At 40.7% G+C, this 15,979-nt stretch overlaps 1 protein-coding gene across 1 annotated transcript in view; it reads right to left on the bottom strand.

Annotated features, from left to right (window-relative positions):
* Window positions 1-15,979, bottom strand: part of GPC1 (glypican 1) — a 329,347-nt gene that overhangs the window by 151,787 nt on the left and 161,581 nt on the right. The window contains exon 2 of the mRNA XM_074963999.1: window positions 15,360-15,518. Within this exon, the coding sequence (XP_074820100.1) occupies window positions 15,360-15,518 (159 nt within the window). The remainder of the gene's footprint in view (window positions 1-15,359; window positions 15,519-15,979) is intronic.

Below are 15,979 nucleotides of genomic sequence, written 5' to 3'. Positions count from 1 at the left end.
CACATGGAAATAATCAAAAATATTCTGAATGATCTTAATCCACTTTGGAAATTAATCAAGAATAGTTAATCCACTCTACATTTACACACCTCATTCTGGATTAATTTTCATGTGTAGATAAACTCATAAAAAGATTAACCCTGCCCCAAAACATTTACAGCCTAAAGAACGTGTCATTTTCCCACCTCTAGACAGCAAGAGTTCATTCCACAATAGAGTGAATTTCAAGGTTTTTAAAAGTTTCATTCTAACCAATGGAGCTTGACGCAGGTACTGATTAGTAAACCAGAGAACTCAGTGAGCATTCTGCTGCAGTAATTATATTATGGCCAGGACTGGCTGCACCACCTAGTAGTGAGATTGCCTGCCACTTCCTATTGTAAAACATTTTTGCAGTTGTTTTTAACTTTGTCAACCATTTGGGCTGCAATTTTCCATGCTGGGTGTCTGCCTCAGGGTGAATTTTTTGGAAAGTTTCCATCAAAATAGTTCAGCTATTTCCGAGAACAAAACTAGAGAAATTTACATTTTGGAATCCTCAAAAATTCTGTTGACCTTTTCTTTAAGAAGCTCTACAGCCCTGATGTTTTGAACCAGGGACCTGAAATTTGACAGGAAGGTGGCCTGTGCCTTTTGTTATTCCTCTAAAAAATTGCACAGATTTGTCCAAATTATAAGCCTTTGGAGAATTTCAGACTGCATATGCTCAGCAGAGACTTGCTAGAGTTTAACAGATAAAATCTTTGAAGATTGCATCTTCCCTGACCATGCTTAAGCCTCTCACAGCTCTAGTGATGACCAGATGGTACATGCACCATCTCTATAGAACTAAGCATCCGTCACCTCCCATGATTACAGTGGTAAAGGTGGACTTTCTCTGTAACTGTAGCTCCTGGCTGCTGTCCAGACCTGGCTGGCATGGACTTAGGGCTCAAGTCCTATTGCTTTTGCAGTGTAGATGCAGCCCCACTGGACTCATGCTCTGGGCGTCTGCCAAAAATATCCCACAGGCCAAATTTCTTTTATCCTCTGGACAGTCAAGTTTTACCACACAGCAACATGAACAAAGGGCTAGAGCAGCCATATTTTGGGAGTATGCTAGGAAGTCAGGGATGTTTGTGGCTGGACTTTGGCCCACATAATGCAGTGTAGATGCTGAAGTCTCAGGCTGGAACCCAGGATTAAAATATTTCTAACCTGGGGTTACAACTGAGTGTAGATGCTCAAACCCTACAATAACAAACCCCAGATCTGCTAACTTAAGTTCTACCAACCCTGGGATTACACTGCAGAGTAGACATACCCTCAATTACCTCTGTGCTGGTGCCCAGGCAGCATAGAAGAGGAGCCTGCTTGACTTGAATGCAGAGTGGACAAAAGCGGGACCAGGAGATGGGAAGAGCAGATTGAGACAAGGAATCTGGTGAGACTGGGACTGCAGAGTGGGTGGGAAGAGAGAAACACTAACTGGGAGATGTGGGGAGAAGCTGGAATCTGAGGTGGGAGGGAGACTGGGATTGGCTGGACAAAGAGACCAGGACTGATGACTGAATGGGGAATGGAAGGGTGGGACTAGCAGAACAAGGAGCCGTGGGGTGGGAGGAGAGAGAAGGGAGAATGGGATCAGGATGAGAAAGAAACAGGACCGGGACAGGTTGGAGGGGATAGGGCAGAAAACTTTGGGGAAAATGGGCAGAAGAGTCTGTGACCACTACAGCACACTTTCCTCCATAGCCTGGAATGTAACCCAAGATTCCAGAGTCTCACCGATCCTCTGTTTACAGCAGATATCTGTGATACCCACCAGCAAAATGTGTCTCTTCTCTTTCTAGTGCTGGTCCACACAACCTGTTGCTATCAGTTACCCTGCAAGCTCAAGTGACAGAGGTCTGTGGAGAATATTTAAAGACTCCACCGCGGATGATTAACTATGTGGATGTCAATATGATGCCAACATGACAGAACATCATTTTTTCCATTTGTTTTTATAAAACCCTAGGAAATAACCCACAAAAAACTATGTTAAAAGACAGTTAAAGTTGCGAAGTCCAGCACTCAAAAGGTAGGAAATACCTGAATTAAGGTTACAGGGGTCCTGTGGAAAAAACAGTATGTAATCATGTAATTAAAGATGGTATCATAATGCATATCTACAAGTGGGGCAAATTAAGGTTGCTCAGGCAACCTGAATTCTGGCATTTCGTAACTTTTGAGTGCTTGACTTTGCAAACAAGGTTCTTTTAATGTAGTTTTTTTGTATGTAGTAATATTTATTGTTTAGAGAAAAATAAACCCTTAGAGTTGGCCTAGTGCCCTGCGGGTAATATTCTGAGTTAGCATGGGAAGATACCTGTTGGAAGCCCCAGTCCTAAAGACCTCTTAGAACGAGCTTCAGAGACTCATACCTGGGTAGGAAATGGGAGTAAAAGCTTAATAGTACTTGACAGCATTTTCTCCAGTGAATTAAGTGGTGCTTAAAAGCAGGTAAAAAAAAAATAGCTCCACAGAAAACAAAACATCTTTCAAACAGGGTCTCATAAATGTTACTAAATTAATTTCAGATTTGAAAAGAGCCACAATCTTCCTGGGCTAGGGTAAAAAATGAGTCCAGTGTTAACAATTCTTGTAGCTTTTATTTTATTTACTTCTATATCATTGAATTAGGATATCCATAAGAATAGACAAGGTAGTGGGGGAGGGGTATAAAAATAATTCTGAATGCCCCATTTGTAAGCTCCTCCCACTCAACCTCACACCTTCTGTTCTGTCCTTGGGTCTCTCTGCTTCTCGATCTGTGACCCTTCTCTTCATTCAAATCCTTCCATACAGTTAACTTTGTCCTTTCAATGCTGCAACACCAAGCATTATGCAGATAATTAACACCAGACAGAAACCCTATTTCAAGCTTATTAATTCAACCTGTGCTTTTGAACTGTATTGTCACGAGGTGATTTTAAACTGTAAGATTCTTGGGGCAAGGACCAGGTCTTTCTTCAGCTTGGTAAAATGATCTGTCCCACCCTAGTCACCCAGACGGAAAAGGATTCAGTGATTGGAGTATTACCCACTAGGGACAATTCCATCCCTCTTGTTTCTTGAGAGTTTCCCAAGCAAGCGAACCTGAGCATAGACTGGAAGGCACATTGACATGTTAGTGTCTTCTTGTCTAATCTCCTTACTAAACTGCTGAGTGATGGGATGAGAAGTGAGTCAGGGAACCTGACATGGGTATGGACGGATGGAGCTGGAGTAGCTGAAGAACGCAGTGCTCCTTTTCCAGTGGGACTAAATACTGGCCATGTCCCCTGTGACAAGTTGAGTATACGCGGCAGCACAATGTGTTTATAGGCATTCACTACTCCTCAAGGGCCAACGTATTCATTTTTGTGACACTGGAACAGGGCTTTATGCTTTAAAAGCAAATCACTATATCGTTGGGGCCGTCAGAAACAACTCCATTATCTCCAGCATTTTAGAAGTTGAATTCAGACCCGCTATTAATGTTACAGTGTAACAAACATTACTTCCTGGCACCTTCATTAATGGGTGGTATGACCCCTGGTTTGCAGCTGTCCAGCTTTTTTTGATTACTGGTATACAGCTTGAAATACAGTCAAGCAGAGACAGACATTCATGGGTTGCTTAGTGATGCATTACTTGCAAGACACTAATGGAAATCAAAACAAAAGGTTAAAGGCCCAAAATAGTCACAAGGAATTTGTTTCCCTATTGTTTCAGGGTTCTCCTTAAAATGGTAGATCTTCACTTATATTTTAAAGAGCTCCACATCACAACTTAACTCATCACATATCCTTGGATTTCCATGCTCTTCTAAAGCCAAACTAATGGGTTCATTCTCCTCCTACCAGATCCCTAAAATAAGGTTTAACGTATGCACTATTTTCAGCTGTAATCTTCAGTTGAGCCTCAGGAAGTTAAGTGCCCAAACCCTATGAATTTCAATGCAAGTTGCGCACCTAACTCCTTGGGCAACTTAAAACACCACAGTCTTAATTCTTATCCAAAACAACCTGTGAACAGTTTTCATAGCTCGCGATATGATCTTTTTCCTCTTTTGTCCAATCTCCTTAAAGACTGTCCTTTAGAAGCAATCATACCCTGAGCCACTGAAGGAGATTTTGTCTACTGTTGTTTTAAGCAGCAGAGGAAGTAATCAGTGCTGAAATGCATGCATTAGATTTGGAAAAGTGGTTACAGCAAAGGCAAAACAATGCACGTTAAACTAAAGCTTCAAAAACCATTAAAGTAGTTTCAGAGGAGAAATAAGAAATCCTTATTTCTTTCCACTAGTGAAGAGTGGGATCTTCCATATCCTTAACAGAACGTTTATCCCTCTACATACAAAGGCACCATCCTTCTGGTCAAGGTCTGGGTGACACTGTGTTCTGATACTCTTGCTACTTTTCGTTAATTAGCCAGGGCCACTGTTGAACAATACAGAGCCCTCTATCCCCCTTAAGGGTAGATCATGAAGTCTATCAATAGATTACGAGTCAGAAGTCTTTACTGCTGTGTAAGGTTTGAAGCCTCTGAAATAAAGCTAATGTAGTTGAATTAGTCCCTTGTGCTGAATACTGAGTTATATTTTATATTTCAGATACCCCCAAAATATTTTTGTGTATCCTTTCTGTGACTCCACTTCAGCAAAGCATGTAAGCATGGGTTTAATCAGAAGCACATGTTTAAATGCTCTGTTGAATCAAGTCCTATGTGGGCAGTTCTAGTCTCCATTCTCCAGACTGTGGAACAAACATTGTACCAGTGCTGTCGTGGCTAACCCATAGCTTTACCAAAGACGTATTATACCAGTGATCACTTTTTCAAATAGTCATGAGCAGTCAGATAAATGGCGTGTGTTATTGTAATGGGTCATTTTCAGCAAATACAAGACAGAACCAAAATTAGGCCCCCAAATAGCCCAGGACAGCAGCAGTCCAGTTCCAGGAAAGACCCAGGACAGAATATATTGCACTAGCTGTGTTTTTTTAAGCCAAGAAGCCATGTTAGTTGATTACAGATGCTTTACTTCCCTCCTCCTACTACTTCTCATTCCATGTTTTCCATGTTACATTGTGGTGAACGTAAAGGACTCTTTCTACCAAAAAACTGACAAAGCATTACCTAACTTCTGGTGCGGGTACCTCAACCATTAGCCTGATCCTCAAAGGTCCTGAGCACCTGGAGCTCCCATTGACTTTGCTGGTGTTTGTGATGTTCTGCATGCCAGAAAATTTGGCCACAAGACACGGCCACAGCCACCTCTTGTAAGGAAAGTCTCTGTTGTACTGTACCCTCAGTTTGTATAACAGGTTTGCAGACTTCATCAGTTCTCCTGTTCGGAAGGCCTTACACAAAAGGGGTACCACAGCCAAATGGTGTATTTCCCCATCTTAGGGAGTGGGACTGTCTCTTCCTCTCTGTAATACAAGTCTGAATTAGCAAAGCCAGTAAGGAATGGGATGATATTTTATAGCCTGTACTCTTAAAGGGGCACACCTCGATAAGCAAGATCATTGCAAGTTTTGGAAAAGAAAGAGGTGTGGTATAGTAGAGAGGGCCTAGACTGGAAGCCACGGGACGTGGGTTCTATTCCCAGCTCTATCACTAACTTAGTGTGTGATGTCAAACAAGTCACTTCAGGTCTGTTTCCCTTTCTGCCCCTAGTCTGGCTTGTCCATTTACTGGATGTTATACAGTAAAGAAAAACCCACAAATGGCCTGTGCCAGCTTACTTGGGTTCACAGGGCTTGGGCTGCGGGGCGGGTTTCATTGCTGTTTACATTTCCAGGCTCAGGCTGGAGCCCTGGGATCCTCCTACCCTGCTCCAGCCTAAGCCTGGAAGTCTACACAGCAGTGAAACAGCCCTGCACCAGGGATTGTCTCTCAGTATCTGTATGTACAATGGAGCCCTGATCTTAGTCCAGGCACCTACTTGCTTCTAACACAATAATAAATAATAATAATGAAATATAAAAACAACTGCTTGTAATGAGCATAATTTTTGCAGAGAAAAGAACCTATATCGCCCTGAATGAGAGAAAATATACGAAGAAACACCCTAAAAAAAATCAAATGTAATCTGCTATGCAGAAACTTGCCATATTTTCTGGTACCATAGTTTCAACTTTACTATATGTGCCAGGAACCCAGGTGGCACATCACCTCCATGCCCAGTTTTTGGAACCAGGAAGACAGCTAAATTAGAACTTCAGCTGATTAGAAACAGAAAGATAAATCCGGAGAAGGACTGAGTTGTACATGCACAGACCTTCTCGGGATTTGGCTCATACAGCATAAATGTCATTGCAACAGAACTGCCTGAAGAAATTCTACTTCTTTACTTTTCTGAGAAAAACCAGAGTGTAAGAAGGCTGAAGGATGGGAGCTGTTCCAACTGAAAATTATTTAAGTTTCATTGGCTCACTGTATGTTGGTTCATATACTAGGCTCCTCTGAAAAGCCATACAGAAAAATGTCATCTATTTGTCTCTCATTTCATTGTTTTGATCTCAATCCGGCCATGTGAACACAACTGCACTCAGCATAATGGTTCTTCCATCACTGATGGTGACATCCAGCATTTATTATAAAAGCTAGACTGAGTGACTGTATATTCTGTGAAACTGGAGGTTTTCAGAAAACCATGCATTAGGCCCTACACATTAAAAATAAAACCCATCAACACTGTCTTCTAAAATGACTGTCAGGACATCACTAACTTCTTGGTAAATTATTCTGTACCATCCAATGTCTCAGAGAAGCAGGTGATTTCTTTCATGTCCCAAAACAGATGTGCATTTCACTGTTATTTAAGCACTTAGAGAGGTTTCAGAGTAACAGCTGTGTTAGTCTGTATTTGCAAAAAGAAAAGGAGTACTTGTGGCACCTTAGAGACTAACCAATTTATTTGAGCATAAGCTTTCATGAGCTACAGCGGATGAAGTGAGCTGTAGCTCACGAAAGCTTATGCTCAAATAAATTGGTTAGTCTCTAAGGTGCCACAAGTACTCCTTTTCTTTTTAGAAGAGAGGGTTTTTTTGGGTGGGGACGGGATGACAAAATATGGTAACATCTGTTGTTTTATTGCATATGCTGTAACTGAGACATATGCTTTACCTTTCCTACATAAATCTATGTATCATAAGCATGAACAAACAGCTCATAATACCTTCGCTTTTGGGTCTGTTAGTCCTTGTACACGGCACCCAAAAGCAGTGTGCTTTCTCATCCAGTCAGCACTCCCCCCCACCCCTGTTTTATAGGAAAGAATATTGTGCTTGTGTCATTCTTTAAAGTAAACTGCTGCATGCACACTAAAACATACCCTTCAGCATACAATGGATGTTTGCAGCTTCAATGTGAAGAGAACAAGCCATAAGGAGAAAGAAAACTCCAGGTGCTAAAACTGTTATAGGTGAATATAAGCATTCACTTCCCCGAGGCAGCTACCTGTGAGGAGTAATCTCTCCATGTTCTGGAATGCACTTTTGATAGGTACCCCACCCCATTCCACTAAAACCATAAATACCAAGTGAGATGCCCAATACTGTACATGAAACAAATCTGCAGACAGCAGCAGCAGGACCATCATAAATCATTCCCAGTTGTTTGTGTTTTCTTAAGGTGGTTCTGTATCAGAAACAAACAGCAAAGCCACTGATGGCTCCTTTCACCTCACTTCTGAGAGGAATAAAAAAGGGTCTTTTGTTGTGCATTTTGTTGTTTCTTTTTCCATATGCCCCAGTTTTGCCACCTCTTCAGGACAACTCCCTTTTCTTGTCGGGTTCAAGCTGTTTTGCACAAGCTGCCTCAGCGTAGAAAATCATGATGAATCCAGAGAATTGCATTTGATGCTCCTTTTCAAAAGCATACTCATGCACTAGCCACATCCTGCTCTCAGTCATACTGAAGCTGCTCAGGTGACCGAGGGCAGAATTTGGCTCTGTCAATCGAACCCCAAAACTATTTTTTCCCCAAAAGATTTTAGTGAATCATATAGTAAATCATTTTGTTTCAGTGCTGAACTTTTCCTTTTTGACTGAAAAAAATACAATTAAAGGTAATTTCAAAAGGAAAAGTAGTTTTGAATCAAAAAGTAAAAACATTTCATTGAAAATGGTCACAATGAAACACCGTCTTTTTGGTTTTTTTAAAGGTTTTATTCAACTGAAACAATTTGCCAAAATCTATACAAATTGACAAAGATGGGTCAGTTGACCTGAATGTATATATTTTTTTTAATAAGAAGAGTTTTGCTTGAAAAATGTCTCCCTGCTCTAAGTGTAACTGAGGGCAAAATTTGGCACGTGGTTTTTTAAGTCGGTGAGCATTTACCAAATACACTGTAGTTAACTGTTACAACAATACAGGGTGAAGCTTAAAAGCACATTTAGCTAATTTGTTAGCTCTTGGGTTTTTTCCTGCTCATAAAGGTTTGTATTATCACATCTCAGACCAAAATACACTTTCTCTCTCTCTCTCTCAACTTTTCCATAGATGTTGGTAAACTTTTCACACATCTCAAGGTTTTCTTGGTGTTGTAATTCTGTTTTTCCCGCCAACTCTAGGAATCTTAAGATGTTTCACTGAGGCAAAGTTATATTTATTTATTCTTTTAATGTATGTAGAAAAATATGTCTGTACCTCAAGTTCGGCAAGCCCCAACTATAAGGAAGCGTTCAGTCACAAAAACAGTACAGCCACCCAAGAGCACATCTCCAGATCCCAATCAAATAAATGGCTTCCAAAGCATGTCCTGAAGTTCAGCAAACTTAGGCTGGTTTGGACCAATGGGGAAGCAAGTTCCAGAATCAAGCACAGTCCTCTGTCTTATAGCTCCAGGTTCAAGCTTGAGAGCTTCCAGCAATCTCAACTGCAGCATCGTGAAATTTGGAGATCTCAAGTAGAGAAGTCCTAGGCCAGTTAGGGGTTTGTAGGTCAAAAGCAACAGACTAAAGTCCCAGCTGTGCACCAATAGGCAGCCAATGCAGATTCCAGAGCACTGGTGTCATGTGCTCCCAGAGAGACACTGCCTACTAAGCATCAGCTGCAGTCTCCAAATGAACACGAGTTCAAGGCATAGTCCCACACAAAGTACATGTTCCATGCATAGCGATTCTGATGGTTTCGCAGTGAAGCTTTGTGTGTGTACCTATCTTATACTTAAAGATGGGCTCAAGCCACAAAATTCAAATGCCTCTAAGTTAATCAGTGTTGAGATCTGGAATTTTTGTTCTGCCTGTTAGAATGATAGGAAATATTTGCAAAAGTCGAGTCGTGGACAGGATTTTGACCCCAAAATTTAGCAGGGGGAAAACAGGCTGAACAGCTCTCTGTCCATCTGTTTTGTTACAACAGACGCTCACACAAGCAGAACTTTTATCAAATCAACTTCTGATTTGCTGGAGAAATGCACTGAAATATGTACTTACAGTCTTTAAGCTACACTCCTAACTCCTCTCTTTTACTGTATCCTAAAATAAGTGAATTCCTTTTACAAAGAAACATTTGGTTAAACTTAAAATAAGACAGAATAGCAGAAAACATAGTACTTTAGCAATCCCCTAAATGGTTAACCATTGTCTCATGACAACTCCCAACACTCTCCACACCTTTACAAGTTAAAAGAATGATTCATTTCAAAAGAAATATGTAATTGTCTAAAAATAACTCCAAAGTCATGTTCTTAATTATGTACATTGCGTTGTGTCACAACATACTTGTTCTCCAGCTACTCATATTTGAAGTTATGTAAGCTTGTAGATTATATCAAATATTCTAGTAGGTAATCTACTATAATTTTATGTTAAATAAATTGTGATTGGTGCATCTTAAAAATACTGGACTTTATGTCAGTTTACATCAGCTATGTGGTAGGAAAATGTAGATTTTCAATTTTACTTTTTGATATTCCCTTAAACGGTCTAAATAATTATAAAAAGAGATTTTCTGGCTCACAGCTAAAGGTCTACAGCCACACAAACAGTGCTGCTAACTGCACTGAAGTGTTTGAGAAGAAAAGACTGGCACAATATTTCACTCCTATTTAAAAGTGATTTTTAAAAAAGGGAGAGAGGGAGATAGATTAGGGTTGGAACAATTAAGCTTTGATTAAAACCATAAGAACAGCTTTGTTCCTTTCGGTTTGCAGCCCCTCACTGTCACTGCCCATTGACACTTGCTCTTATTCATTGTTTTTACACATCTATGCCAGCAGTGTTTAGACTATAATTATATGCCATGCGAGTCCCAGGGAAAGCTTCTTAGATGAAGGGGTGGAGTAGCTATCCTACAGGCAGTTACAGAACTACAGTAGCTAGCATCACCTATATAAAAAAATGAGAAGTACAAATGAGTTGAGATGTATTCAAGATAAGATGTAACCATCAATATATAGTATAATGCTATCAGATCTTTTCATTTGCCTTTTTCAGATGGATCAGAGATTTACCAGGAATTGGTTTTAATCAATAACTGATCTGAAAAACAACAACTAAGTTTTATCTGAAACCTTGAAAAATGTAAGATTTCTCAACCTCTTAAAAATACTCCATATTTGTGATGGAGAAACAACAAAGAACAGTAAAAAGAACAGGAGTACTTGTGGCACCTTAGCGACTAACAAATTTGTTAGAGCATAAGCTTTCATGGGCTACAGCCCACTTCATCGGATGCATAGAATGGAACATATAGTAAGAAGATCTATATATACATACAGATAAGTTTTAAATTGCCATATAAACTGTGAGAGACTAGTTAGTTAAGATGAGCTATTATCAGCAGGAGAAAAAAATTTGTAGTGACCATCAAGATGGCCCATTTAGACAGTTGACAAGAAGGTGTGAGGATACTTAACTTAGGGAAACAGATTCAGTATGTGTAATGACGCAGCCACTCCCAGTCTCTATTCAAACCCAAGTTAATGGTATCTAGTTTGCATATTAATTCAAGCTCAGCAGTTTCTCCTTGGAGTGTGTTTTTTGAAGCTTTTCTGTTGCAAAATTGCCACCCTTAAACCTTTTACTGAGTGGCCAGAAAGGTTGAAGTGTTCTCCTACCGGATATGATATGATAACATATCATAACATTCAAAAACCGTTTTTTTCTGTAGCCCACAAAAGCTTATGCTCTAATAAATTTGTTAGTCTCTAAGGTGCCACAAGTACTCCTGTTCTTTTTGTGGATACAGACTAACATGGCTGCTACTCTGAAACAAAGAACAGTGAATTTTGCCAAAGAGGCTTTTACAGATAGAATGGCTGTTGACTGCTGTTGGCATGACTCAGGGAGTTTGTTGGCTAACTACTGCTTTCCAACCAGCAGAGAGAGCACTACACATTTTTTGCAGTTTTTTGTCCATGTAGGGGGATTTTTTTCCCCCCATGTAGGTATCAACATTTTATCCCTCCCCCCTAGCCCTTCAGACTACATCAATTTTAAAGCATGGTAAATCTCAGATTAAAATCTATGTCCTTTTGAAGTGTTTGAAATGTAGACATTTTTCTCAATCTCCACAAATCCCCCCCACCCAGACAGTCCCAGTTATCTTCAAATTTCTCCTTCAACAACCTGAAATACAGAAACAGGGCAAGATTTGCAGGTAAATGAGCCACAAGAAAAAGCTAACTGAGCCATAACTAGTCTTCCTTATGAACACACTCTGAATAGGCCATATACATCTCTAAAGTCCATTGCTCCATTCCATATCAAGTTAAACTACCCTGGGAATCTAGAATTCAGATAAATAATATGCAGAGGACAATCAAATTTTAGGATTGCAGGAACAGAGTTCAATCCCATAGTTATGTTTTTTAAAATTCAAATTTCATGCCTACATACTATTTTGATTTTTGCCCTATAAATACCTTCAGAGTTTGCCCCAGGAGCAGACAGTGAGAGTGACATGGCGGATTGTAATTCCTGCAACTGGGCAGAGGTGATTTTTCAGATAACAGGCTGTCAGACCATTTGGGGCTTTACAAACAAAACTAACAGGCTGAATTGCTCCCAAAGCAGCTTGTGGAACACCAGTATATAGGACAGTACTAATGAGGTGGGCATTTTCTAGATGAAGTTTCTGGGTCCTTTACAACTAAAAGCTATTGCAGTGATCAGCACTGAGATTACAAAGACATGATTTCCTGTGAAGTAATCTGCAACAGAAAGGGAAAGTGGTAGCCTCCAGGCTACCAACATGCCATCCTAACATGAGAGAATCTGTGAATAATGTGACCTCCAGGCTGTAAATAATATTAGCAAAGCGTACCCCATTCCAAGGGAAATTATACTCACTATTCTGTCCCTTTCCCTCAAATACTTCCCTCCTATAACAAAAAGGAGATGAGGCGCTCAGGGTTATCCACACACTGATAACCCTGCAAGTCAGAACACAGCACTCTCTCTCCCCTACAGGCCAAAGATACACATCAAACAAGAGGGATGAAAAGATGAAATCTTGCAGAACTCCATACCTGAATGACCTGGGGGAGGGGGAAAAGCACTTATTACCATACTTTGGGATATCTCCCAAAGCCAACGAAGGGCCTTTCCACTGCTTAACAGGTAATTTATCAAAACCTAGTAGTTAATAGTATTGGAAGCGGCTGATAAAGTAGATCTAACAAAACCTACAAGGACATTTATATCTGTGTCCAGCACCGGAACGAGCATAAATTGGGCCCTAACAAATTCACAATCCATTTAGGTCAATTTCACAGTCATAGGATTTTAAGAATAGTACATTTCATGATTTCAGCTATTTAAATGTGAAATGTCACGGTGTTGTAATTGTAGGGGTCCTGACCCGAAAAGGAGTTGTGGGCGCGGTCACAAGGTTATCGTGGGGCGGGGCTGTGTTACTGCCACCTTACTTCTGCGCTGCTGCTGGCAGCAATGCTGCCTTCAGAGCTGGGCAGCTGGAGAGCAGTGGCTGCTCCTGGGAGCTGAGCTCTAAAGGCAGCGCCGCAACCAGCAGCAGTGCAGAAGTAAGGATGCATGGTGTGGTATTGCCACCCTTGCTTCTGTGCTGCTGCCTGCAGAGCTGGGCCCTCAGTCAGCAGCCGCCGCTCTCCAGCCGCCCAGCTCTGAAGGCAGCAGCGCAGGAGTAAGGGTGGCAATACTGTGACCCCCTAAAATAACCTTGCAACCCTCTGCAACTCCCTTTTGGGGTCACAACCCCCAGTTTAAGAAACACTGGTCTGCCCAGTGAAATCTATATAGTAGTTCAGGGCAAAAGCACACAAAAGACCAGATTTCATGGGGAAAGACCAGATTTCACGGTCCATCATGCTTTTTTCATGGCTGTAAATTTGGTAGGGCCCTAAGCATAAACTTCCAGTTTGAAGCAAGAGAAACGCCTATATTTGAGGCTGTTTAATAACATCTCTCATGTGTGCAAAACATTTTGTTAACTAACTGTAAACCAGCTGGCAATCCCAGTGGTTGAGGATGCATTTGTTTCTACATCATTTCTGCAAATGATCTCCCCCCCACCCCCTCAACCCACTGCAGCTTCAACTCCTTCTATCTGAAATTTCCAGTGAAGTTGTAAAGTCAAATTTTGCTCCTAGGCAAATTCAAACCTGAAATCATAAATACGCTTTTGCATCACATGTCCTGCATAAATCATAAGCCCAATATTGATTGCAGCAGTAGTTAAGCAAACTAAAAAAGATGTAATGGGAGCAGGAAACATCTTCCTGGGCCTGAGGGCTCAACTGAGGTTATGCCTGCCACAAAAGAGCAATGATTTGTACATTATGGTTTGATAAATACTTTGTTTTTTTGAACACAGATACTGCTTTGGGCCCAAGAAAAATGTTAGATGTATGTCTTAGAGAGATAAAAGGAATATTTTTCTCAAACACTGGAAAACAAATCATAAAGAACATCTGGGTAGCTCCAATCAGAAATTTAGAAAGAGAAGGACCCTGATTTTGTTTTTTTTAAAGCCAACAATAAAACAAAATTAGGTTTACTAAAGTGTTTGCCTACTGGGCAATCTCTGTTTGTTAGTGCAATCCTCAATATTTTGAGCCAAATTCTATCTCAGTTACCTCCAGGATGTGGCATTGTGTTCAGTCACATGCCCTGGATGTGAGGGTAAGAGTAAGCATATGGGCCATGATTTTCAAAAGTGCTACTGAATATTACGATATCTGGGTGATCAACTTAAGGTACTGTAACGGGGCCTGATTTTCAGATGGCAGCAAGTGTGCTCAAGCCTTTCTGAAAATCAGGCCCTTTTACAGTGTCAAACTGGGCAAACAAAATCACTAGTCACTTTGGAAAATCCGGGCCTTAATCTTTTCTCAGGGCAAAATTACAAATTAATCCCAGACTTCAAAAGAAAGCCTTTGCTACGGTTAACTTCAACTATGTAGCTGCAACGCACAGTGTAGAGATGCATTGTCTTGGTTTTTTTCCTATTCAGTGAAAAAGACCTTAATCTTGGCTATCTGCTTCGGAAGGTCAGGCCAATTTCTGTAAATCTGTGTGTTTCTTGAAATCTCCAATTTTACCCTTCCATCCATTATTACCTCCCTCCCACACACTGTGCTTTTAACTATAGCTCCATATGACAATCGTTGATAAAGGTAAGAGGACTGTGATTCTAAATGCCTGGCCTTTTTCAAAATAGGTATTGCTGATAATAGATATGGTTCCAGAACCATAGGTCAGCTCTATTTTGCCAATAAACCACTTATTTCCACTGGCCTTAAGACCTCAAATCTTACAGCCTGCGCTGCAAAACTGATTCCGCTGGCAACAGAAGCAGCCAGCCAGCCATATACTTTGCTTAGTGCTTTGAAAGTGATGCTGTATCCCTGACACCATACTTCTCCACAGCACTGTAAGGGTGAGTGCTGCATTAAATTTCTGTCACGAGCATCTGAAGGCAAATGACACTTGCTAACCTATTTTTCATTCAGGAAACTAACTACAGATCAGAGTCTTCCCTAGCACCATGATTTTCACCTACAGCTCAAGTAATGTTGCCAAGCTTCTTGTAATTACCTCAGATGTTATTCTGCTGTGTTAATACTCTATGTTGTTATGGGTGTCTCTAAAAGCCACTTCTGTGCCTATGTATACCAGTCTTAGCTACATACGGATGTAAGACTCCTGAATGGTCCTTAATAAAAACAGATTTTCTAAGTAATTCTCCAGTGAAAATGCAACATGTGCTAGAACTCATATTGAAAGCCATGACACAATAACAGCTACAGAACACAATACACAAAGATAGAGCCAGATGGCAAAAAACAAAACAAAACCCCTGAGTCCAACAGTTAAAGAGCAACTAGCAAAACTGGGGTAATCTGTATGTTCTTTACTTACCATCAAAGTTTTTGTACTGAGATGTTAGGGTCACCTGTGCTGAGCGGCTGGCTTCTGTCATCATGTCTTCAAATTCACTTTGGCTTTTTTTGGCGAAATTCTCCTCCATCTCACTGGTGCAGCAGGTGTAGCCCTGCGGGCAGATCCTCAGGTGTTCCCCTAAAGTGAGAAAAAACAGTAAAAAAGGGTCCGAAAAAGATTTCATCCAAGATGACCTTAATTTCAAAGTATCCAAACGACGCATAGCAAATCCAATTCTACCCTCATTTAATTATATAACTGAGGGCAGAATTAGGTCAGCCTACTTAGCCAATAATGTAAGTTACTCCATTTTGCTATTGCAGATGCTCTGCGTTTGAACAGGAATTTTCTCATTCATAAGCAGGGTGTGTGGGGTGGAGGAGAGGAATAGTATTGCACTCTATTAAAACTCTGCCCAGAATCTCAAACTTTACCCAGAACCCCAGAAGAGATGGATGTGCCTGATCAAATGATAATATTGAAATTGTTGTCATCAGACTTCAGAATTAACACACTGAAAACAAATGGCAACAGCTCACTTTTCTTAGAGCAATTGTTTGAGGCTCCTAGCCAGAACAGTCAGACAGTGTGACCTCACT

This window comes from Natator depressus, chromosome 9, assembly GCF_965152275.1.
Source record: "Natator depressus isolate rNatDep1 chromosome 9, rNatDep2.hap1, whole genome shotgun sequence".
NCBI classification, from domain to species: domain Eukaryota; kingdom Metazoa; phylum Chordata; order Testudines; family Cheloniidae; genus Natator; species Natator depressus.
Note: the sequence above shows the minus strand (reverse complement) of the source record. Positions and strands in the feature narration are given on the sequence as shown.